The following is a 26,004-nucleotide window of genomic DNA, read 5'->3' on the forward strand; positions in this document are numbered from 1 at the left end:
TTTCCTTTGTCCATATTTTAAAATTTCTATGAGTCTTATTTGGGAAGATGGGTGCATGAGTATCTCAGAACTCTTAAATGCTTATTGGCAGAACTTAGGTCCTTAAAGAAATCAGTTATGAAGGATTTTTTTCTGATTAGCTGATAAGTTTAATATGAATTATTTCAGGTTACCTATACACTCATATTCATTGTGTCATTTATAAACCAGCAGGTGGCAAACTTGAGATTTTTTTATACTATGACTCTTGTTAAAGATGTACAAGTATTGAGCCATGTATCACAGGATCTCATGAATAGCTCCTTTGTTGTCCATGATTTAAAAATTAAACCCTCTAACTGTAGAGCCACTGGTATTTGGATAGCAATGCACTTTATTTATTTATGTATGTGTTTAGTTTTAATTTTATTTGCAGTTTCATCCTATAATTCTTTCTCTAAAAACCAGTTTTGAAGCATAAAAGATGCCAATTTGAATCCATTTTTGTTATGATTTCTATGATTAAGAATAAATTTTAGTGGTCCTTTTGTTTACTTTGGGGGAACTTTACATCATTTAAAGGGGCATGTAAAATTACTTTGCTCCCAGAACAGGCAGTATTCTTTTGAAAGTTCTAACAGCATTGATTCTCATGTTTTTAAACATAAAACATAATTTCCTCTATGTATAATTATTAGTTTTATTTTATTCCTCTAAATATTTCTGTATAAGTAAGTGTAATTCATTGGTAGTCACTGATAAGTGAAGATAGATTTAATTTCTTCTGTATACATTTGATTTTTAAAAGTTATGAGTTATGCACCAGTTATCTAGGATCAATCAAGATTGATTATATTCAGGCATATGATTAAGCTGTGGGGACATTTAAGTGAACATATTTCTAGGCATCGCATTCAGAAATAATACAACCATAATATATGATTTACTTATTTCTTTCTCTTTCTGAAGTCTATCTATTGTTAACACTACTTGTATGTCCTCTACAAAATTAATTTCCCTTCCTTAAGTCACACTCCTTCCTGTATGTCTGCATTGACCAATCTATTTGAACAGTTACTCTAGTTTGTTATTCTCTTTCAAATGGGGGGAGAATTTAAAAGAAAAGAAAAGAAAAGAAGTGACTAAAGACAAACCAAAGCTAGGCAACCTAGATACTTCATTATTTCTACATATAAATTGGATCATCTAGATGATTTCTACAATATTTAAATAAAATAAACTGTGCCTCATTAAAACCAAAAAATACTTGAAGTATTCTAACAACGGGCTGTTTGGTGGACTGGGTTTTCAAGACGTGGAAAATGAATTCACTAATTAATCAACATAAATGTTTGAGTTGTTTTCCAAATATCACAATAACTGAGGACTATTAAAGGCCTAATAACTTATAATTCTTCCTTCCTGCTTTTATATTTTTTAAGGTGAGAGGACTCAATTCTTTTTAAATGTAGAATATAAACACATCATAAAGAAAGTAAATTATAATCGTTTGATAATTTAATAGTTTAGTTTAAATGATTAAATAAGCCCCAAATCAAATTTAAGAGAAAACTGAAATTGACACTTAGGCTATACAATATGTATCACTCAGCTTTAGTGATCTCAGCATTAGGGCTTTAAAAAAAGAAACTTCTAATCAGAGAGATGCCTACATTGCATTAGTCTGCATGTATGCAGAGGACAAGATGCCCTGGTTTGGTCTAGTATATCCTCACTCAATCCTCCTCTTTTTTTTTTTTTTTAATTTTTTAATGCTTATTTATTTTTGAGAGACAGAGAGACAGAATGCAAGTGGGAGAGAGGCAAAGAGAGAGGGAGACACAGATTTTGAAGCAGGCTCCAGGCTCTGACCTGTCAGCACAGAGCACGACATGGAGTTTGGGCCCAGGAACTCTGAGATCATGACCTGAGCCAAAGTCTGATGCTTAACAGACTGAGTCACCCAGAAGCCCCTCTCCTTTCTTTTATTTTCCTCCAATCTATCTCCAACTGTGAAACTCAGTTTTTGAGAAAGATGGCCCACACCCCAAAACACCTTCTCATCTCTCTGTTTCCTGAGTCTCCCTGATGAGATGCCTTGTGATTTTTCGTGAAGTAAAATCAGAGATATGAAAATGGGAAACAGACACAGTGATTTCCATACTTCTAGAACACCATGTGCATCAGATTATAACACAGAAACACCTAAGCTAGGGTTGGCTCCTGCCCTGATGACTCTGACAACTGTCAGTTGTTCAAAGAGCCAGATTTTTGTTTTTAATAATGCCCTTTCCAACGTAATACTTAAATGTACACGTCTTGAATTTCAGTGTGAACACAGGGTCCTAGTCATGCTCAAATCTGGCGACGCATCCCAAACGGATAGCAGTGCTACTGGATAAGAGCAAGGGTCTGCTGAAGAATAAGGACCACCAACATCCCCACTAAAGTGTGTTCGGCCCATTGCGTCTCCACACCTCCGCTACCAACACGCAAGGGACTTGTGGAAACAAAGGAGAGTTGACGCTCCCTATGAGCAGGCTTGAGTCTAGCTCTTTAGAGTGTGGAATTCCTGGGTGAAAGTCCATAGGGGTCCTAGTGAATTTAGGAGTCTGGCCTTTCTCCATCCCTTCGGCTCTCTCTGCCTTTCTATTTCTTTGCCCACTGTGCCCCCACTCTACCCCGTGTATACGCAAAAGAAAGTTTTACACAGAATGAGCTCCGCGTTGACGTAGGCATCCCTCCCCTTCCATCTGGATACAAACCCAGAAGGGAGCAAGCAGGGGAGATGCGAAGGCAGGGATCGCGAGGATCATTGTGGTTAGGGTCCCCAGGGGGGGCCGATCAGGAGCCAGCCAAGAGTATTGGTTCTAGACCCACAAATAGATCAGGCTTTTCCCTCCTCCATCAACCTCTCAAATCCCAATGAGGTCACTGAAATGAAAGAGAATCAGAGCAAGAGGCAGGGGGAGGAAGAGGACGACGAGGAGGGAGAAGAAACCCAGACGGAAAAAGGCCATCAGACAAGGTCGCTTTTTCTGGCGACACAGCAACTACGAGGAGCGTGGTGCTGAATATATCCGCCCGCTCAGCCTGGGGACCGAGGGACTCGCAGAAGCACTTTGTGTTACCACGAAAACAAAGGAGAGGAGACGAGAGCGAGAGGGAGAGAGAAGCTCTGAACAGTTCCGCTTTGGATCTCTGGGAAGCAAGGCTCATCTCCTTGGCAAGGAAAGAAAGGGAAGCCTGAAGGGTCTGGGAGGCTACGAAGGAAGCAGGTTTCCTGCGGAGACTTGGGACGCGGCAGAACTCTGGACAGCGCCTCTCGAGCAGGGCTCCTTTCCTCCTGGCTCCGCCAGGTTTCTGGCTCCTTCCTGAAAGCCCTTCTGCGGGTACACTCTCCTCTCCTGACCCCGACCACCGAACCCGGGAAAATCCGACGATCGCTGTCAGAACGTGCCAGGGGGCGGAGCGACTCTTGCCTCTGGCCCGGTCAGGGAAGAGGGTCTCCGGTTCTGGAAATCTAGTCCTTGTGGAGAATGCTTCGCTGGTGAAGAAAGAAAAGTTTTGGGGTCTGGTAGGGGGCGGAAGGGGTAAAGAGGATAGTGGAAGAAAGAAGGTGGATGGTTGGTTTCCCTCTCTGATCTGGAAGGAATGATGACCGAGGAAGGATGTGCACCAGCGGCCAGATTATTGGGAGCCTCTTGGTGCTCTCTGTACTGGAGATAGGGCTGGGGGTGTCCAGCGTGGCCGTGGGGGCGGTCAGCTTCAGCCTGGCCCTCCGAGAGCACAAGCCGCAGCTCGGAGACTCGTCCCCGGTATGGAGCGGGGTGTGTGTACGTTGAGCCATTTCACTCTCTCTTTACCTCTTTACGGTGATGGTCAGTGTGCGTGCGTTAGTCACTCCCTCCCTGGGGAAGAAAATCATAAATCTCTGGCTTGCATGTAGGTTCTTGTTGGCAGATTATTCCTCTTTATGTTTGTCCCTTTATTTACTAATTGGCTTTTCCCCCCTCACCTTGCTTAAGACCAAATTAAATGGCTTTGTTTAAAGTGGTGGTGGTGGTTAGGGGGGTTCAGCAGTTTCCCCTGGCTGAATCTGCAAAAGGCTGCCTAATAGTGCTGATTAGGGAGTCACACCTGTCAAGGGCAGACTCACTTAGCCTGTTTCTTTTACAAGGAATATCAAAATGAAAGTGTTACATCATTTCTTGTATCAGGAACAAGCAAGGGTAGATTGATGCATGTATTTCTGGGCAACAGTGTCCGACTAAAGACAACACTGATAAAACAGAAAGAGAAATGTGGTATGCGTGTAAAAGGAATATTTTATCCCAGAAAACACTGCTCTTAATTTTTCTTTGCTAGCTTTCTGATACTTCACATCTAAAAACTCTTCTGTAAGTTCTAAGCAATAAGTTAAACAATAAATGGTAGGATATGTAACTACATTCTAATTGGAGAATAACTCGGCTTAAAGAGTACCTAATGCTCAGAGAGAATGTCATAATTTCCTCTAGGTCAGATGTCAGACCCAATGACCTTCTTGTTTACTGTGGGTGGAATCTCCAGGAAAGCTTTAGAGACTCTTTCCTTCCACCAAAGACCAATAAAATAACTCAGCACTATTCCTAGTGTGGCCCTGATTGTGAAAAATCATTTTTTTTCTTCTCCTTTGAGTATATAGAAGCTATATCCTTCTTGGTTTCTAGCTTGATTCCAGTTTTCAAGATAATTTAATAGGATGTTGTTCTGTCACTGATGATCAGTAGGTGTAATTAACAATCATGGCTTGAGTATTTTTGTTTTAAGTCAATGAAGAAGAAAAAAGACTATTTGTTTAAGAAAAATCGTTTCAAAGTAATTCAGATTTGAGAGACCTTCCAGCATTCCTAAAACTAGTACAATTGTGCTGTGGAAAATTAGTTTTTATATTTTAATTTTTCAAAGTGAAGCAAATGTTTTTAAACTGCAGAAGTTAAAAGGAAAAGTAAAAATGGTACTCAATTCTACCACTGAATGTTTCCAAAAATCCTTGTTCTGAATTCAGTAAGTTACTATCATCTCCAAATAATTAACTTTTTCTTTATTATGTAAATTTTATCAATATACATTTTAAACTTAAGTATGAAAGGCTAAAAGGCAAATCTTAAATTTGAGAACTTTACATCTTATATGTAATAGTGATTATTTTGAGAGTTGTAGTTATCACTATTTAAACAGAATTAGTCAGACTTTAAAACTTCTATCAGACAACTATCAAAATTGGATATAATATCAACATTTAAAACAAATGGGGCAAAATGTGACCTTTTGATGACTTATGAAGGAGAATCCTCAAATACTCTTCAAATCACTTCCCCTCTTAATTTTGAGAAATTGGATGAATAAACATAGGTTGTCTCTAAGTAGAATTAAAGTATCCACTTTATCTTTAAGAATTAAAAGAATGGTTACATTTGCTTGGCATCACATAAGGAAAATAGATTCTTTTTTTCTCTTCCCAGACAACGTACCATTATCTAAATGAGGCAACATATGTATTTGTTACCAAAAATGAAAGTTTTGAATCTGCCCCGTAAAAAGCAAATAAAATAATTATTTATATATAATATACATGTAGTCATCATAAAGAATTATTTCCATCTTTAACTGGCTCTTTAGAGTAACCAAAATTCACCTAGGGTGCTCAAACAACAGTTCTAAATTCTATTGTCTGATTCAATAAAATTTTTAAAAAATACATGTGATTGAATGAATGGATTGAAACAGGGATGCCCCAACAAGTCCCTTTTGGGATCACTTTTATAACCTCAAGTTAAAAAATCAAATTTATGAAGAAATACTCAGTTTTGATCATTATTTATTAAATTATAGACTTCCTAAATTGATTTTTTAAATTGCTTTTCAGAGGTCATTTGTGATATAATCTCAATTATCTCTTATTTCTGTCAATGATGAATTCATATAACCAGTATTTATAGAGGGCTAACCATGTGCATTTTACTATTTAATACAAAGATTATTAAGATAAGTCAGAATAACTAGTAAATCAGACAAGATGAGTATATCACTAACTTTATCAGTGGTGAGAAATTAAAGTTTGACCTCAGAGAGATATAGGGGCAGATATAAGGGTGAGAGTATGGGGTGGTCAGTGAAATATCCATGGGATAACAATTACTTTTCTCTTGATCTTGGAAGTTTATTGGGACTTGTAATTTATGTATCACAGTGTTAAGTAATGCATCACAGAGTGGACTCCAAAGTCTGCTTGGGTGCGGATCTGTCATTTATTATCAAGATAACATCCACAGTTCTCATATTCTGTAAAACAGGCCTGTTAAAAGGCATAAATGAAATAATGCTCTTAGTAAATATATGGTGTGTAGTGAGCACTGAATAAATGCAAGCCACTAATACTGGGTGCACAAACTGGCAGAAGGGCATAAGAAAGGAAAGCCTTTCAGACAGCATGGATGAAGGCACGAACTGGGATGGGATGTGTTATGTTCCAGAAAGAATAGGCTCTTCTACTTTTCTGGGGCTTATGTGTGAAACGACGATGAGGACGGAAAGAGTGGTTGGGGCCAGACCATGATGCAAGGCTGTGTGTCAGTCTAAGGTAATAGACTTATTGCCTCATATTTTTAATAATAATAATAATAATAATACCAATTCATACTTCCCAAAGAGATTCAAGGAGAAGCAGAGAAAAACTAGATTAAAAAAATTGTTAATCTCTTTGGTATTTTATGAATTAAAAATATGTGTTAATTATAAACACTAGCTGGGATTTTACAATAATTAACCTGTCACAATAACCACAGTCTATAATCAGAGTGTGGTTTGATTGGTGCCATGAAGTTTTTTTCAATACATTATTGTCATTATTACAAGATGTCTGAATTAAATTTTAGAAATCAATAGAAATAAAACTGTACTGTGAAGGAATCATTTTTTTTATATATGGACTCTGACATAAGCTTTTTATCTAGTCTAGTACAGTAAGAATTCAGGCAACTATTTTGATCTTTGAACCCAAATATGCAAATTTTGCAAAATGTGATTTAAAAATTAAATAGTAAAATAAAAATCTTAGAAACCCAGGGGATATATGCTTATATTTCTAGTCACTGTTTTATAATGAAGCAAAGGGTGATCAGGTTCCTGTCATCGGTTTAAAGATGTGGCCAATAAGCAGGAAAAAAAATTATTTCGCTATACAGAAAGAAAGTTATAAATCCCTTATAGGATTTTTGCTTCTTCCTGTTCATTTGTTATAGCTGATATAGTAACCTTGTTGAAAGAAGACATTACTGCTAGATAACAATGAATGAACTCTTGAGTAAACTGCTTTGGAAAACAAAGTCATGTGAAATATAATTGACGTGTACAATTTATTGACGGAGTTCAATAGACAAAGCTATGTTTCCAAGTTGCTGTATGATAGTTACATTTCCCCATCAATAATGAATCTGTAATGGAAATGGACTGTATTTAGTACTACACAGATTCATGGTTCCAAGAGAATTTTATTTTGCTGCTCTAGGTTGGCACTTGAAAATGTAGGGATTCAGATGGTTGTGTCCAGAACAACATCTAGTGCTAAGTTGTATTTGAGATATAGCATGCTAAATTCCATCCATCTATATCTAATACTCATTCTATAAATCAAAAGTATTAAAAGAAACTTTTCTAAGCCTTGTTTAGCCCACAGTCTTTTAAATATTCAAAAAAATATTTACCTTAAAATAATTAAAAGTTTGAATGACTTTGCTTATTTTTCTGGACAATACTTGATTTCTGGACAACCACTTGATTAGGTGGGTGAAATTTATAGCATAATCAAGGCCACCTGTTATGTGGACTCCTGATTTACCATTGCAACAACTCAGCCAATTGGAAGTTTGTGTTGAAATTAATCCTACATTAGCAATGTAAGGGAGGTGCTATATATAAAATGATATCTGCCTCAAAGTGTTATTTTTAATTTTTAAATCTATCCAATTCATTTAAGGAAAAATAAAACAATAAGGAGAAATAAATCTGAAACATTTGAAGTTACTTCAAATGCACAAAATTTGAAGCTAATGTGTCTCTAATCAGATAATATATCAATTTTCTCCAGCTTCAAAATATATAACATAAGAGATTTTTATATCTGAGCATGAGATGAAAGCTCTGCCCCACCTTCATAAAAATTACATACATTTAAAACAAACTTTGGAATTAATTTTAATTACACAAGTAATTCATACATATTCTCATATCAAAGGGTTAAAAAAAGAATCAAAGCTGATATTCTCTTTCAACTCATCAAAATTAGCCACCATTATAAATTTAGTGTGTAATCTCACAGGCATTGCTCCACATATAAATAGTATTGTTTGAACATGTAGATCAATTTTGATTAAGTTTTGGATGTAGTGAAGCCCATTCATGGACTCTGTAAAGCCCAGGCAAAGAATCTCTTCCTTATTTGATGTATACGATTATTGTCAAGTGCCACTTTTATCTACTGGGGTTAGGGCCATTAGATATTGGCAATTAAAGAAGTTGGATAAGTCAAACTACTAGGAAGTGTAGTTATTATTCAAGGAACCATACTATGTGTCAAATGAAACATAAATAAAATTCTATTTCTGGTATTGATTGATAATGGTATAATAGAAGAAAAATGGTGACTTTTGTCATTATCTGATGAAGTATTTTGCTTTAGTCTATATTTCATCCTCATAAAGTGACATGTGCTTAAATTTTTATCTAGGGCCTGTGACAAATTATGTCTCAGGATTTTGGCCCTGATCTGAGGGTATAACTATCTTGAAGACTTTGGCATAGGAATATTAGGGGATAATTGATAATAATTGCATCAGTCACCTTTTTGTGGACAGTTTCCTTGATACAAACATGATTTGAATAAAGTCAAACCCTTTCATTTGGATGATTTTGCCTAAAGTGTTCAAGTTGGTTTTCTTGTATTGACATGGTTATTAACCAGATCATCCAATACATGCTTCAAATGTGGCCAAGAGATTTAACTTTCTATATTAGCCCTCAGATAATATTTAATTTTATTGGTTGGTGGCATAACCCACCCATCCAAACTGAAATGCTTTGTCTTTAAAGTTCTATAAGAACTAGAATAGATTTTGGTGAAAGTGTGTGTACACAACTACTGGAGGGGGAAAAACCCCAAAAATTTTATGTTCAAATAATGTTGGGTCATTTACTTATGAAGTAAACAGACTTTCATTTTACTACTACACTATATATATATATATATATATATATATATATATAAACTTATTCATTCAAATGACATTCTATAAATAAATAAGCTCAGAGTCTTAAATAATATTTGACTTTACTGTCTTAGTAATTTAGTAAAATTACCAGGTGGTCACTCTGCAGGTAGATGTTTATTTCAACATGCTAAATGGACAATTCCAGAATAAGTGGGTGGCAGTATATATTTTCATTGAGTATATTTCTAGGAGACAGAAGAAATTGTATGAGTACTTTTTTCTATTATATCGAAAACCATGCAACTTTTCTTGTGAATGCAGATCCAAGCTATATATACTATAGTCAAATTGAATGACAGGTTGGATTCATATATCCTACTCACTATAACTGTGGCACTGGATAACTTCTGTTTCTCTATGAAGTCAAGGAGAGAAATGCCGGTACCAGTTTCATGGATTACCGTCAATACCAACATTGGCATAGAATAAGTGCTCAGTGAGCATAAATTGCTTCTTTCTTCAACTGCCCTTATACTATCCTAGGACTGCCTGGGACCTAGATAACACCAGTACTACACTGGGTCTCAACATTTCTTCAACACCGTTGATCAATTTTAGTTTGACTCACCTTTTGTTTTTTTTCGTATGTGGTATGTGTCTAGTTACCTTTTGATTTAATTCACAAGGTACATTATCAACTACAAAAATGTACCAAAATATCTGCATTAGACAGGTCATGTAAAATATTCAGCTTAAAACTGAATGGGGAAACAGCAGTAAGGCACTTCTCTCTCTCTCTCTCTCTCTCTCTCTCTCTCTCTCTCTCTGTTTTTCTTTTGGGGGTAAAGAGAATGGTAAAAATTCTATCATAAAAATATTCAGTAATAAGATAAATTAGACAATTATCTAAGTCAGACAAGTCAAACAGTGAGGATGTAGGAACCATTATTTATGCCATAAATCAAAGTCCTTGAAAACATATAAAACTATATACGTTCTTATCATTAGTCAAAATAAAAGTACAAATTAATACTTCTAATAAAGACACATAGTATTGGGACACCTGAGTGGCTCAGGTTAAGCATCTGATTTTGGCTTAAGTCATGATCTCATATTTCATGAGTCCGAGCCCTGCATCGGCCTCTGCACTGTCAGAGCAGACCTTGCTTCAGATTCTCTGTCCCCCCTCTTTCTGCCCCTCCCTTGCTTGCACTCTGCCTCTCTCAAAATAAATAAACTTAAAAAAAGATACATAGTATCTTGGAGGTTTTTATGGTTTTGCTTTTGAAGCAATATTTATTACATGTTGTAGTATTAATAAATGCATCAATGAAATACCTAGATTTCAACAATGATTCTTATTAATTAGGGCTCATGGTTTTTAGCACCAGTATCAAGATTCCTGAGAAGAAATTCTTAGCTCCATTAGTTCATGATTTATTATTAAATATTGGACAAAATTATGTGGTCAAGACAAAAAAAGAAAATATTAGTGGCTAAGAAGACCATTTTGGGAGACAGGGTGCCTTGAGCTATTTGTCTTGTAGAAGTAATACAAGATATGATTTATTAATAGTTAACTGTGTTCCAGATGTTTTTATATACATTATTTTTTCTAATATTAACAACGTTGTAAAGAATGTAGTATTATATAAAATTTATGTAGGGAAAAGGACCTAGAATCCACTTTTATTTAATCAGCTGAGTTAGTATTTAAAGATGGACAGTCTCATTTTAAAATCTGCACTTTTTCTATTGCATTGTGTGGAACATGGGAAATTGTCATGAAAAAGTCATTCACTGAAGTCTGATCTCATTATTTGCTCCCATCCCTGAATATATGAGTCAGGCAGAATGGCATAAAGATCAAGTCCCCATCACTGTTTGTACCTGTTTCCCAGAAGAGACTGACATAGTCAACTGATGAACAAGCACAACTTCCATATTCCCAGAAGAATGTGAAATATTAGACCAAATCGTTCTTACCTTTAGAGCTTAGGCTTTAGCCTTAAAAAGTAAACTGAAATTATGCATCTCAAATGATCATTACATATTATGAAAGCAAGTCAGGAATATACAAACCATATTTAAACGTAGTTCAAAATGTGAGTTATCAGTGAGGGATCAGGGTTGACTCCCTCGTGGGGGGAGCTCTTTATCCAGGCCTTGGAGATTGGGCAGGTTTCCAGTGGGCAGAGGAGAAAAAGAAGATGTGCTAAGCAGAACTATTAACATGTGTAAAGTCATGAAAGGGACGATAAAATGGAGAGTTTGTGGAGGGTTGAGGAGACTAGACTTGTTAAAGCAAAGAGATGTTCACATAATAACTGGCAAGTGAAGATGTAGCTCATCCAGATACGATAAGACCAGCTTTAAAAGGGTCCTGAAAGAATGGTAAGACTAATCTGCCTTTGATTCCTAACTAAATTTGGCGAGCTTTGCTGGTTAGAACTTGATGATCATGAGGCCAAAGCAGTTGGACCGGGCATTGGTGCTCATTCCAAGGCAAAACACCAGCTCTTGATTCCAAGACATGTATCCTGTATCAGAAGAAAGATGTGAGGGAACTCTTGAGACTTGAGGGAAGTGTAAATCTACCATCACAAACGTAAACCCACGTCAAGTGGCTTTCCTGTTGATGGTGCATTTGTAAGATGTTCAATAATTCTTACAGCTGCCTGACATATAAGAGTTCACTTATTTAATTGGAAACATCAGCATTACATTAAGAAATGAAAATAGATTTGGAGGCATTAAGACTTGGGTTCACATTCTAGCTCTAACATTTGTTAGCTTAAGTTTGAGTAAGTCACATTATCTCCCTGAGCTATCAGCTAAGTTATCTGTAAAATAGCAATACTAATACCTATCTTATGGAGTTCAAAAAATTAAAACGAATACTTATATAAAGGGCTTGATACATGTTAAGTATTTAATAACTATGATGAGCCCACAACAATGACTGCATGCTATTGCTGTATGTCTGGAAAATCAATTTTCTGTACGTGGTTTCTATTTTTGTGTTAATAGAAATTTTATTTTTATACATTTCTGAAGGGTAGCTTTTTGTAAGGCCATTGATGAAATTGATCTTGGACTCAATGCTTGGTAACATTTAGGTCATATACCCTCTCTTAGAAAATACGTGCTTTTCATAACCAATTTCAAACATTAATAGTTGTGATTTAGAGTTCATTTTCCAGGGTCCCAGGAATATTATCTAGGTCAACATTGGGATAATTTTTGTGTGTTCTCCCAAATAGAGATCATGTATTTGAGTTTGTCATTATTTTTGGCTAGGCTGTTGGAATTCTTACCTCTTTCTCCACTTGTTTCCTGCTGACTATTTTCCTACATTGTTTGCTCTGAAGAATTAATAATAATAACAGTCACATTAATAATAGTAACACTGGCAGCTTATATTTCGAATATGCTGCATTGCCTAAGAATTCCAACTGCTGTGTTAGACCATTTATCTCAGCAGGATGAGTTTCTTCACCTAAGGAATGAGTACCTAGCAGATTTAGGATTTAGTGATCTAAATCACCTGAAGAGATAATGTGTGCATGTGTGTGTGTGTGCATGTGTGTGTGTGTGTGTGTGTGTGTGAACACATGCATGTGCTCATATGCGTATGCAGGGGAGATTAAAAGATAAGAAATTCATACAAGGAAGTTGATAATTGTCACTGATATGCACTATATGCTGCGTTTAGGCTGCTAGTAACCCGACTTGGGTACAAGTTCACAATGCTGTGATCCTCTATGAGCTGCAACTTATTTCCATAACTGGCTGGGTTTCAGAAACTGCCAGGCATGTTGGGTGGACATTCTTCTATGGTGTTGACAATTCTTGGGAAGAACATAACTTCTACCCTCTAGTCCCCTGGAGTCCCTGGCTATTTTCAATTCTGTGAGAACAGGTCACAAATCACAGACTCAAAGCTGGCACGTACCCAAGGAAGTATTTTTTGTTGTTGTTGTTTCATCTTCACCAAATGTATCTTCTACATTTTAAATTTTGTTGTGTTTTCCACATGTATCAAGTTATGGACATTATATTTGAGTATTGTCCAAATACATTACAGCATCTATGTTAATCTTACTCGAAAATGACATGAAGAAATCTTAAACATAAAAATATAAACAAAAATTATGCAAACTAGGATAGCCCACATTAATGTAAAATTACCTTAAGCTATATACAAATACTTACTAAATTGTCATCACGACATAGGTCATAGAGAGGCCCTATATTATATATATATATATATATATATATATATATATATATATATATATAAAGTTTAAGCTGCTTTAATAAACAGAATGTTATTGACAATGTTTCCATACCTGGGTGTTCAATATTGATGACAACTTCTTGTACTTCCCTCCAGAAATAATTATCTTAAATTTTTATGTGTTTGAATTTTGAAATTCATTTATTTGTTGTAATGGCTAAAATAACAAAAATTTGGACTCAGAAGATAAACTCTTCGATTTTGTTACTGCTATATATGAGATAGTTTTATTTTGTTCCATTTTAAGGATTAACATGAGTAATGACTATACCTAACAATTATTTGGGTGATTGACACCTAAATGTGTAGTACTGCAAATTCAGTCCCTCCTACCAAAATTTATAATTTTCTTGCTACTTTTGGAGAAGAAACAGCTCTAACATCAAAAGCCTTATTTACTCAGCATATTCAAAATAGTCAACAGATTATTTTTTAAAAGAAAAACTATCACAAAGCAGAATTGGAATAGAACACAATGTATAATGCATTAAATACAAGAAAGACTGAGTTCCATGAACACTGAAAGGGAGATGTGAGGGAATGGTGTTGTGAGAATCAAGGCTGATTCTTTCTATACATTGAGGGATTTGGGTCCAGGGGCAGTCAGAAGTTTCTGAGGTTTTTGGGCTTGGATTCATCTAGAAAAGTTTGACATGCCAATCAGCTACGTGCTATGTTTGATGATTTCTTCTGAAATTCATTCTTGTGATTGTTGGTTTCATTCAGTTACCTTACAGTCTCTGAAAAAGGTTTACCTCACTGCCTGCTGTGCATCCCTTTTTATCACTGTGGGGGTTTTCTTTCCATGTCTCCCTCGAGTGCTTTTGGTTCAATTTATTTTTTCACTGTAGTTGCCTCTTGCCCCATGCTACCTGCTAAGCCACCAAGATGGCCTGATGCTAATGGAGAACTGTTCAGCACAACAACATATCTGTTGTACATTTTATTCCTTTGGTATTTTATTTTTTGTAAAGGTGATCATATTTGTGAGAGGTCATGACTTTCTTGATAAAAATGTACACTTATCCTTTTCCAGTTGAATTTTTGAAATATTGAAAACTTCATAATTTTCTGGAGTGAAAGAAACATGGTATATGGATCTATGTGCTTTGCTTTTTTCAGTGCTCTGTTTTGGGGTGGAAAATAAGAAATTAGTTCTAGCTTAAGGGAAAAAAATAACACTGCATAATTAGCAGGGTTTTCCATGGACTAAGAAAAGAAAGAAATATAAATAGGAAAGTGGAAAAGTGACTTATTTTAAAGATGAACATTATGCTAAAAATGCAAAAGAATTGGGAGAGGGGAAAGCAGAGGTCATTAAGGAGATTTGTAAATCTAATAAAGGCAGACAAATCCCAGGGAGCTGGATTGTGGGATAGCATAGCTCAGGGGCAAGGACCCCTAGGGGTTAGGGATATGGAGATGGGGACCATTCCATGTTGAGATCAATGGTAAAGACATTTAATGGGCCTGAGCTCATCCCACTGGGTTGGGATGAGTCAAGAAGAGGAATGACAATGTAGCATGGAGAAAGAGCTAAAACAAATCAGAAGAGTCAGGTTCCCATTCCAATTCTCATGCCAGATGCTTATTCTCCTTAGTTCTCTTTCCTATAAGATTTTGTCAACAAATATTGATTCTACAGCTACAGCATTTTACAGTCTGAGTTAGGTTCTGAGGATCTAGCAGTGAATACAATAATCATGATTCCTGATCTTCTGAAGCTGATAGATAGATAGATAGAGACATATAGATAGAGATATATTATATATATATATATATATATATATATATATATATATATATTATATATACAATGAACAAATAACGCACAAACATCTAAAACATCTCAAGGAAGCAGTATTTTCTGAAGGATGATGAGGCATTACCCGGATGAAACAGGGGAAGAACACTGTTCCAACTAGAGGGAACAGAATGGATAAAGACCCTCAAATAGGAAAAGTTTGATGTATTTGAAAAACTGAAAGAAGGCCAGGGTGACTGGATTTATGGCAAATGAGCAGAAGGAGATAGAATGCACTCAGTGAGGTAAAGAGGCAAAAAGGAAAAAATCACTTAAGGCTTTATACACAATTTGCAATGTCTTGATTTTTCCTTAATTATAATAGGAGACTATTAAAAATAATGGAAAGGATTTAAACATAAAAGTGAGAAGATTATATTTGCATTTAAAGAAGCTCATTTGGGGCTTCAGTTTATAAAATATATTTGAGTCAGACAAGAAGTTACAAGTCTAGTTAGGATGCTACTGACATTTATGATATTATGGTTACATGGATGACAGTGAAATATTGAAATAAAATGGAGGAAGCACAGATATTTGAGATACAGAGTTGACAAGACTTAGTGTTTGATTAGATGTCATTGTTGAATAAAGCATTAAGAATGATGGGGCGCCTGGGTGGCTTAGCCGGTTGAGTGTCTGACTCTTGATTTCAGTTCAGGTCATGATCCCAGGGTCATGAGATCAAGCCCTGTGTGGGGCTCCATGCTGAGCATTGAGCCTGCCTGAGCTCCAATCTCTCTCTTTCTCTCTCTTTGTCTCTCTCCCTCTCCCTCTGCCCGTCTCTCCTGCTTTCACTTTCTCTCTCTTTCTCTATCTATCTAAAATAAAAGAAATAATAGTAATAATTAAAAAACAAAAGAACAAGTCTCAGATTTGGGGACTGAGCAACTGGTAGGATCCCATTTACTCTTTTGAGAATTAGATGATTAGAAAAGGGAAAACTGTGTGTGTGTGTGTGTGTGTGTGTGTGTGTAGGATATAATTGTGTAGGATGTGAACAGATCAAGAATTTATTTGTGATCTGTTAGAGGTACCTGTGAGACAGAGACATGCTGTGGACTATTAGATGGGACTAGAGTTCAGAACATAGGACTGTGGTGAAATCTAAACATGGGAACAGTCTATAAATACATTAAATACATTTAAAGGTATTTATAATATTATTTTTTTTAATTTTTTTTAACGTTTATTTATTTTTGAGACAGAGCATGAACAGGGGAGGGGCAGAGAGAGAGGGAGACACAGAATCAGAAGCAGGCTCCAGGCTCTGAGCCATCAGCCCAGAGCCCGACGCGGGGCTCGAACTCACGGACTGTGAGATCGTGACCTCAGCTGAAGTCGGACGCTTAACCGACTGAGCCACCCAGGCACCCCCATTTAAAGGTATTTAAAGCCATGTTACTGGTTGAAATTACCCAAAACAAAGCCTTTAGTTCCTCTGAAATTCAGAAGCTGGATATTAATATGAAGGTAAGAAAGAGAGACTGAGAAGTTGTGACCAGAGAAATGTATGGAAAACCAAGAAAGTGTGGTGTTAGAGAAGCCCAAAGGAGAGAGCTTCCTTGTAAGATGCGGACTGTAACATGGAAGTCATTGGTGACCTTAGCAAAAGCAGTTGAAGTAAAGGACACATACTCCAGTGTGAAGTATGCTAAAGAAATAATGGGAAGCAAGAATACAGAAATAGTAAGTGTAGTGGTGTAGTGGTGGTGAAGGGGTCTGTGTAGAGAGAGAGAGCAATTAATGTGAAAGGATTTGGAGTCAAGGAAGGTTTTTGATTTTAAGGGAGATTTTGGAACACTTCTATGTGCTGAGGTAAATAATGGAGTAGGTAGAAAGGGAGAGAAAGTCTGAGTAGACGAAGGGTGATTTAATGTAGAGATGAAGTGCAGGTCTTGTGTTGATACATTGTATTTTTGTGTATTTAAAAAAAAGAAGAGCAAGATGAATATGACTGAAGATGTAGTTTATCACACTGAATGGCAAATGGTGAGAGGAGCCTTGATGGCTTCTGTGTTCTCTGTCTCATCTAAGGTCTGTCATGGCTATAGGGGTAAAGAAGAGAATGCCATTAAAATGTTTCCTCTCCCTATCAGTTGAGAAGTATAATTAAGTCACACAACATAAACTGTATAGAGACATAGAAGTAATTTATTCCAAATTCATCCTTTTATAGATAAGTAAACTAAAGCCCTGAGAGTTAACACTGCTGGCTAACTATAGAACCAGGACAAGAGGGCAGTTCATCTAATACTTAGTCTAACCCAGTTTTCATAGATGCCTCAAAATATTGAGTAATCCTTAAGATAAATGCTGAACCGAAAGGAAAATGCAGTTATTTGTTTACTCTCTCAAACTGAACAGGTATGATCTCAAATTATTGGCATTGCTAAACTATCACGAAGATGTAAGTATTTTAACACATTTTAGAGGTCTCCCCCCAGTTGGGGGTTTCAAGAAAACAGCTTTTTACAGAAATTATGGCATGTTCTCTGTGGTGCTTTTCCAAAGCAACAGGGAAATTGTAGTGAATTTTTAGAGGTTAGCAAATTTTCCAAACCCACAAGAGCTAGTGATCAATTTAGGTAAGTAAGTGAATTGCTTTCAAGAAGCCTCTAAAAAAGAGATTCCAAAGCTCATTTATCAATCTATACACATTCAAAGAGCTTGGATAAGGAATGTCAAAGTCATATAATTCTGAATATTTTCTGTCTGAGGGTTTTCTTCTTAATTCAAACATAAAGAAATCAAAATTAAGAGTCAGATTTAGTATACAATTGGCCTAAAGTGGCTAGGAACAAATATGTGTATATGCATTGTGCCTTTATCCAATACTGTCTTAAAAATTGTCAAAATATTTTATAAAGATAGATGACTTTAAAAGGGCCACATTTAAAAAAGGTGCACTTTTTCACAAATGTATCCTTGGCTATAGATACAGCAGAGTGTATTTACTAGTGTTAGGGTAAGCTGAGTTTTCCACTGCAATGTTAATAAATTAAAATATCATTATAAAAGATAATAAGTATTCTTATTTATACCCCAGTCACTTATAAAGTAAATGATTTCCTCAAAGGAACAGGTTTTGTTTTGTTTTTGTTTTTGTTTTTGTTTTTGTTTTTGTTTTTGTTTTGGAGAAAGAGGTATAACTTTAACTCATGATTTTGCTGTAGCCAAGGGGTATCACCAAACATCTTACGTCTTCAGACCTTCAAAATAGTCTTAGAGGGGTACATAAGGAGTTTAGGAAATATCAAGGGGAAAGTATCTGATAAGTTAAAAAATACAAATTTGGCAGACATCACCCATTGAATTATCAGGGAAACCAGGCCAATAGAAATTAAATTGTCTCTAGAGCTCACACATAACTGAAATGAACTCGTTTTGGAAAGCATCGTATCTCCTGGGTGATATTTGTGGGGGGAACTTTTTTCTTTGGCTTGTGACTGTAATTAAAATCAGGTGTCATCTAGATTTGTACAACTAGAGTAGTCATTAGCCACATATGGCTATTGAACACTTTAAATGTAGCTGATCTGAGTTGAGATGTGCTAAAAGTATAAAATACACATTTGGATTTCAAGGACTGAGTATGGCAAAAAGGACTGCAACATATTTCAAACTTTTCAATGTTGACTTCATGTAGAAATGATAGCAGCGTGAATATATTGAGTTGAATAAATTATATTCAACTTTTCATCTTTTTCTTTTTTAATGTGACTATCAGAAAATGCGACGTTGTGTATATGACTCGAATCTGTACCTTATGTTGGATTTCTAATTTCTCTAATCTAGAAACATTTTTCTTATCAAAAGAAGTAATTAGCTCATCAGGAAAATCTTCATGCTTTGTTTACCTAAGACGTGAACTATAGATGAGGAAAACCTTTAAGACTATTTGAGCTATTAGTGGACTAGAAGGCTAAATTGACTTAGTTGGCCTGTAGAAACAGTATGCTAAGTGTTCTGGTACAGTATTTCCCAAAATGGACACCCAAGTTACCTTCCCCCACGACATAAGCCTTTCAGCCTTTCTTTTTTAAATGGTAAAATCCAAATCTTTGTCTGACTTTTAATTAAGGGGATTTCAGGTATCATTTGGCAAATACCAAAAGTGTTTTGAGAGAGGAGAGGCTTTTCCCCACCTCTCCTACTAACTGGAAATTCAGTCATTCATTTATCCATTCGTCAATGAGTTTTCATTGAACTTTTTGTAAGTATGAGGTCCTGTGTTAGTGCCAAAGTTTTAAAGGTAAAAAATATGTAATACGTGATTAGGAGTTCAGAGCCTTCGGGAGTGACAGATATGCAGTGAATAATTACCATAAAATATTATCAGTGCATCAGTGTTATAATAGACTTGAATATAATATATTTTGTTAGGTTCTGACAAGGAGTACATGCAGGGATTGAAAGGACTTCACAAATAAACAATATTTATACTGGATCTTGATGTGTAAGAAACAAATTTTGCAATTAGAAGGAGAATATAAACATTTATTGGCACCTGCCACATACCATAACAAGGCGAGCACTTTCACTGGATTGTTTCTTTTAATTCCATAATCATGTGATATTAGTATTAGTCTCCTCATTTATATAAAATGAATGAAGAATAACATTTATTATAAATGATATATTCAGTGTCAGAGAGCTGTGATAGTGCCATGGTAGATACTCAAGAAATACCTCATAAATACTGGAGAAATGTCTGCTAAAAATGAGTGGGGTAAAAACAGGACCACTTAGATTAGGAATCAGAGAATATCAGAGCAGGGAGGAACTTATGAATCCTATACAGTCCAACTCTCTCCTTTTAAAGATCAAGCCCCAGAGAATTCAGTTGACTTGTCTAATATAGTCAAATGACAAAGGAAGACTGAATGGGAGCCTAGGGGTTCTGTTATAAAGTACAGAACATTTTTCTCAGTCGTGCATGGTCATAGCCTTTTAGCCCATGACTACAGAAAACAATTCCATCAAAAGCTGCACTTTGGTAACAACACATATCAAACTCTACTGTCATTTCTCATAAGTCTTCAGCTTGTTTGTACAAGATTCCTTTGTGTATTCTCCTGTTTAGAGTTGCAATTACAATATTATTGATAATGTTTTCACATAATTTACTCCCTTTTAAAAATTCTAATAATTTTCCCTCCCTTTTCCTTGCTTTCCTGAATATTTGCTCCTTCAATAGGACCTTTAACAGGATCTTATTAAAGCAGTTATGGTAATACAAAGCCTTAAGGTATACAGGAACCTAGAACTTTGCAATTAATCAATTTGACAGATAATTACTGGTCTTAGTTTAAATGAAGCACTTTGCTGAGAATTTGGAGAGAGATAATTATCTGTGCTTTGGATCCAAGAGCTTTATAGCTGGTGACACATATGTATGCAAACAATAACAGATATCGAGCACTTGAATTCTTCTAAGTGCTTTGCACCAATTATTTTATCTAATTATTTACAGCAATTCTATGAAGTATGTTCTCTTATGCATCCAATTAAAGAGAAAGCTGTGGCAAATCATTTAAGTAACTTTCTCAAAGTTGCACAAATTGAAAATGATGAAACCATGATTCAAATTCAGCCATATGACTCTGGAGAAGACATTCTATCACTAAATTATAGTGCCTCCTCCTAAATCCAAATAAATGTAGTTAAATACAGAATGTAGTGTATGAACATCCTGTGGATGCAAAAAGGAAAGTAAAAAGGGAGACAGATGACTTCATGGAGGATGTGACTTTGGTGGCAAGTCTGGAAAAATAAAGTAGGGAGGGCTTGATGGGAAGTGAGGAAAGAAGGGCATTCCAAGTTGGCGGAGACATGATGCATGGAAAGCTTGAGAATGGAAAAGAGAACATTGGTTTCAGAACACACAGTGTGCAGAAAAAGAAAGTGTAAAGCGGTAGGTCTGACCTAACTGTGAGGAACTTGAGTAGTATGCTATGGAATTTGAACTATATGTCTTTAAAGAAATGAACAGGTAATGGGCGTCTGTGTGGCTCGGTCAGTTAAGTCTCCGGCTCAGTCTCAGCTCAGGTCATGGTCTCAAGGTTTCCTAAGTTCAAGCCCCACGTTGGCCTCTGTTCTAACTGTGCAGAGCCTGCTTGGGATTCTCTCTCTCCCTCTCTCTCTGCTCCTCCCCCAGGCATGCTGTCTCTGTCTCTCTCAAAATAAAATAAAAATAAAAATAAAAATAAAAAACAAAAAAACTTAAAAAAAATGGACAGGCACTAAGAATGTTTTAAAGGTTTTGAAAGACAGGAGTAACATGAGCCATTGTATTTTAGGAATAATCACCTAGGCAGCAGTGTGAAGAATTAGAGCCATGGGGATTATGTACATCTTTCAGGTTAAAATTTAGAATCAGAAGAAAACTAACTTGAATTCAAATGGATATTAAAGGGCATATGTGAGAAACTTTATGGAGGCAGATTCAACAAGAATCTGGTGAGAAACAGGCTATGAAAAATGCAGTAGAAGAGATTTGAAATTAAGCCTGACTTTCTGCCCAGGTTAAAGAGAGTAAAAGTATACTGAGCTCAGAAAAGCAAAAACAGAGGCATGTTTGTAGGGCACGAAAACAAATTAAGTTTAGACAAGTTGTGCCTCTTTGATGCATTTATTCATGAAATATTCATCCATCAACTTATGATACACTCTGTATTATATTCTGGTGATACTATAAAGAACAAGAAGATAATGTTCCTGCCTTCAAGACACAATCTATGGTAGGGATACAAACATTAAACAAATAAATATACAACTAAGCATTTAGTTATAACGCTATAAAGGGAAAAGTCAGGATGCTATAAGAGTTTAAAATGGAAACTTAGTCCAGAAAGTTAAGGGGGGGGGCTTTCATGAGGAAGTAATATTTATGCAATAATATTTAGGTGATATTTAATTCAGGAATAATAGTTAGCCAGTCAGAGAAGAATGGGACTATTTCAGGCTATGGAAATATCAGATGTCAAGTCCCTGAGGGGGAAAGAATTTGATGAGTTCCAAGAAGTTAAGAGAGAAATCAGTGAAGGCTGAGACTGTAGAAGAAGGCAGATTATGAAACACTTTATTGACCATGTCAAAATTTTGATTTTTTTCTTAAAGGCAATGGGATAAAATTGAAAGAGTTAAAATGTGGACATAGCAAGTTCAGATAAGAGTGGGTTTGATGAAGGTAAGGATGGAAAGAACAATTTGGAAGCTTTTGCTCTTACACTGATGAGGTTTGGAATAGAGTGGAAACAATGAGAGTGAACAGAGCAGATATATTTCTGAGGACACACCGAATACTGTGTGGTTCACTGACATACCTGAGGGTATGAAACAGGTGTCAATAAGGAGTCCCAGATGTCAAGAATGAGAACTCAGTGGATGGCTGTGTTATTTCCAGAAGTGAGAAATTTTGGAGAAGGATATCTCCAGGGGGATGATGACAGGATTTTCAAGAGAATATTTTCACAATATTTTCAGGGAATGATTTGGGCACTCTGAAGGGTAAAGTATTTTTATGAAGCATCTTAGTGTCTATTCTTCTGGTTGAATTCATTCTTTTTTTTTTTTTTTTTTTTGAAAGAGAGCAAGAGAGAGCGAGCGAGCAAGAGAGAGAGAGAGATGAGTGGGGGTGGGGAAGAGAAAGAGGGAGAGAGAGAATCCCAAGCAGACTCCATTCCCAGTGTGGCCTGACACAGGGCTCGATCTCATGACCCTCAGATCATGACTTGAGCCAAAACTAAGAGTTGGAAGCTTAACTGACTGAGGCACACAGGCACCCCTGGTTGATGTCATTCTTAGTTTTTACAGTGTACCCCCTAGTATTTCTCAGGTCATATCATCACCATACATAGGGCAGTGGAAAAGACAGTCTGTTTCTCTGAATGATGAAATAAAATTTCTAGAATTCATTCTTTTCCCTCTGATTGGCCTTACTTGTATCTTGTGGTCATTTCTGAAGCAATCACTATGACAAAGGGGACAGAACATCCTAATTCATTAAAGTTGGTTTATAGAGCTTTGTGGAGTGAGAAACCCATGACTGAGAGTGAGGGATAGATGCCTTCCTCAGCAGAAAAATGAGGTATAATTGCTAGAAGATGGGTAAATAAATTCTGAAGACCAAAATAATGGCATTCAACCACCACATAAGATCACTGATACTGTAGAAGTGAATACAGAAAGATAAAAATGTGTAGTTTGAAATTTTGGGAGGGCATCTTTGTAAAAAATATGGTTGGAACTGTTTCAGATAGAGGCCAGTTCTCAATCTATACATGTGAGAAGTTGTTGGCAGAGAAGTAATAGTTAAAGCTGCAAAAAGTTTAGATGAGAAGAGACTGACACTTCAGGAATACCAGCTTATAATAAGATAGGGAAAAGAGAACCCAGTAACAGAGACTGAGGACTGATAGACGGAAAAGAATGGGAAAATAAGGAGAGTTGAGTGCCGGCGTGCCTGGGTGGCTCAGTCACTAGAGTGTCTGACTTCTGTTCAGGGCATGTTCTCACAGTTGGGTTTGTGAATTCAAGCTCTCAGCTGGGCTTGCTGCTGTCAGTGAAGAGCCCACTTCGGAATCTCTGTCTCCATCTCTCTCTCTCTCTCTCTCTGCACCTCCCAAGTTCATGCCCTCTTTCTCTCTCTCTCAAAAATGAATAAACATGTAAAAAAAGAGAGAGATAGGAGGACCCGAGTGGCTCAGTTAGTTAAGCATCTGACTCTTGGTTTTGGCTCAGGTGATGATTCTCACGGTTCCTGAGTTCAGGCCCACACAGGGCTCCGCACTGACAGTGTGGAGCCTGCTTGGGATTCTGGCTCCCTCTCTCTTCTGCCTGTCTGCTGCTCACTCTCTATCTCACTCTCAAAAATAAATAAATACCATTTTTAAAAAATAGGGGAGAGCTGAGTCCCGTGGAATCCTGTTAGGAGACTATTTCAAAATAAAGAAATAATCAGTAGGGTGTCATTGATAATCGTTGAGCAATTTTATGAATTATGGGAATAAAAACTGCACGTATTACTTTACACAACAAGGAATTATTGAGAACCTATTGACTGATAAGTACCATGACCAAAGACCTTCCTCTTCCATTCCAACAATTTAATAAGTATGTACTATACATACACCAGGGAGCATTCTAAATATTCTGGTTGGGAGTAGGGTACTGGTGGTAGTTATAAATATGAAAAAATAGTCTCTTCCTTAAAAAGCTTCATGTCTAGTGATACAGGTAATAAACATAAAAATGACTAGAGTCAAAATAAAAAGATGTACATTTGGTACTATGAGAAATCGGAAAAAAAGATGAAATCACATCTGGTCAGAAAACTTAAGATGGACTCTGACGAATAGGTAAGAATAAGAACAAAGTTTTGCAAATAGAGAAGTGGATTTAGGGAAAGATGATAAGCTGAGTGTGTGCAATGATTACTAAGTCCCTTTGGCTGTAGGATATCAGCAGGAGACTAGTTTGCAAATTGGATTGAAACCATCCATTTAGGGTCTGATGGCAGGCCAAGATATTTGTTGAGTCATTAAAAAAAAGTGTATGAAGAAGTGAGGTATTAAAAATCATGCTTAGGATGAACTTCAAATGACATTAGAAAAACAGAAGGCAGAGAGAGACCCACTCTAGAAAGCTCATAGATAATCCAGGGGAGGGCTGTTGATGGCTTGGATGAAATAAGAGATTCACTGTGGATGTAGAATTAATGGCTCACAGTAATTGGATTGATAGGAGTGATACAGAAAGGGGAGGGGAATCAAAAGTGCCTCTGAGTTTTAAGAAAATAGTAGTAAGAGTGATAGAAACAGGAAAGTGATGAATGGAAGCAGACTTGAAATTCACTTGTGAGTATAGTACCCTGCTGGATCTCTTTTGTTGACTTCCATGCATCCGGCTGTGAACACACTGAATTGTAAAATGATTGTAGGCTAAGCTAAAAACAGACAAAGCTTTCATGATGACCAACATCCTGTGTTATTCTCTGATCTCTTAGAACATGGACCCACTTTGGAAATGACATTTTGTTTTGAAATATCACATTCAGGGCAAGTATTATTGGCAACACTTAGAAGACTTCATTGGTATCAAGTAGAAATTAATACATTTGATAATTACTTTCTAAAAGGTAATCCATTTATAAGCCTTAAAATCTTGTTAATTGCTGCTCAGCATATCACAGCTGGAAGTTGGAGAGAATAATAGTGTCCACATTCCTGAGTAAATATTGATTTCATATGGGACAATCCACCTCCATGAAGGAGGAAACATGAGCAAATATACACAGTTTTTCCATAATGCAAGATTCTGTGAATGAGGAAAATAAACAAAGAATCAGTATCTGAAATATTTTGTATAATTCCTCTCAGGAATTCAGACACTAGTCTGTACTCATCAGATACTAAAAAATATTATATAATTTTGTTAATAACTCCACTTACTTATGGTTTATTGGGTCATAAAAATTATACCAAATACATCATAAATATTGTCTCATCAATCCTTTTAATAGCACTGTAAGATAAGTTTGAGGATATTTGTAGTAGTATGCCCATTTTATAGACGGGGAAGTTCAGATTCAGATAATTTAAATAGTTGCTATGAGTCCCACTACTTTGTGGCATAGCCAGATTTAAAGCCCATGTTTTCTTTACTCC

The 26,004-nt window shown here is 36.2% G+C and overlaps 1 protein-coding gene across 6 annotated transcripts in view; it reads left to right on the forward strand.

The window, feature by feature from the left end:
- Positions 1-3,242: 3,242 nt before the first annotated feature.
- Positions 3,243-26,004, forward strand: part of TMEM196 (transmembrane protein 196) — a 52,650-nt gene continuing 29,888 nt past the window's right edge. For 2 of the 6 annotated variants that reach the window (XM_086694688.1, XM_086694707.1), the window contains exon 1: positions 3,581-3,815. In XM_086694688.1, coding sequence (XP_086550814.1) covers positions 3,651-3,815 — 165 coding nt within the window. In that variant the 5' untranslated portion in view covers positions 3,581-3,650. Of the gene's footprint in view, positions 3,530-3,580; positions 3,816-26,004 lie in introns of those variants that run through there. The other 4 variants (XM_086694702.1, XM_025929961.2, XM_086694718.1 and 1 more) reach the window with 3 other exon arrangements.

Source organism: Puma concolor, chromosome A2 (genome assembly GCF_028749965.1).
Source record: "Puma concolor isolate L17-30 chromosome A2, mPumCon1.1.hap2, whole genome shotgun sequence".
Taxonomy (NCBI): domain Eukaryota; kingdom Metazoa; phylum Chordata; class Mammalia; order Carnivora; family Felidae; genus Puma; species Puma concolor.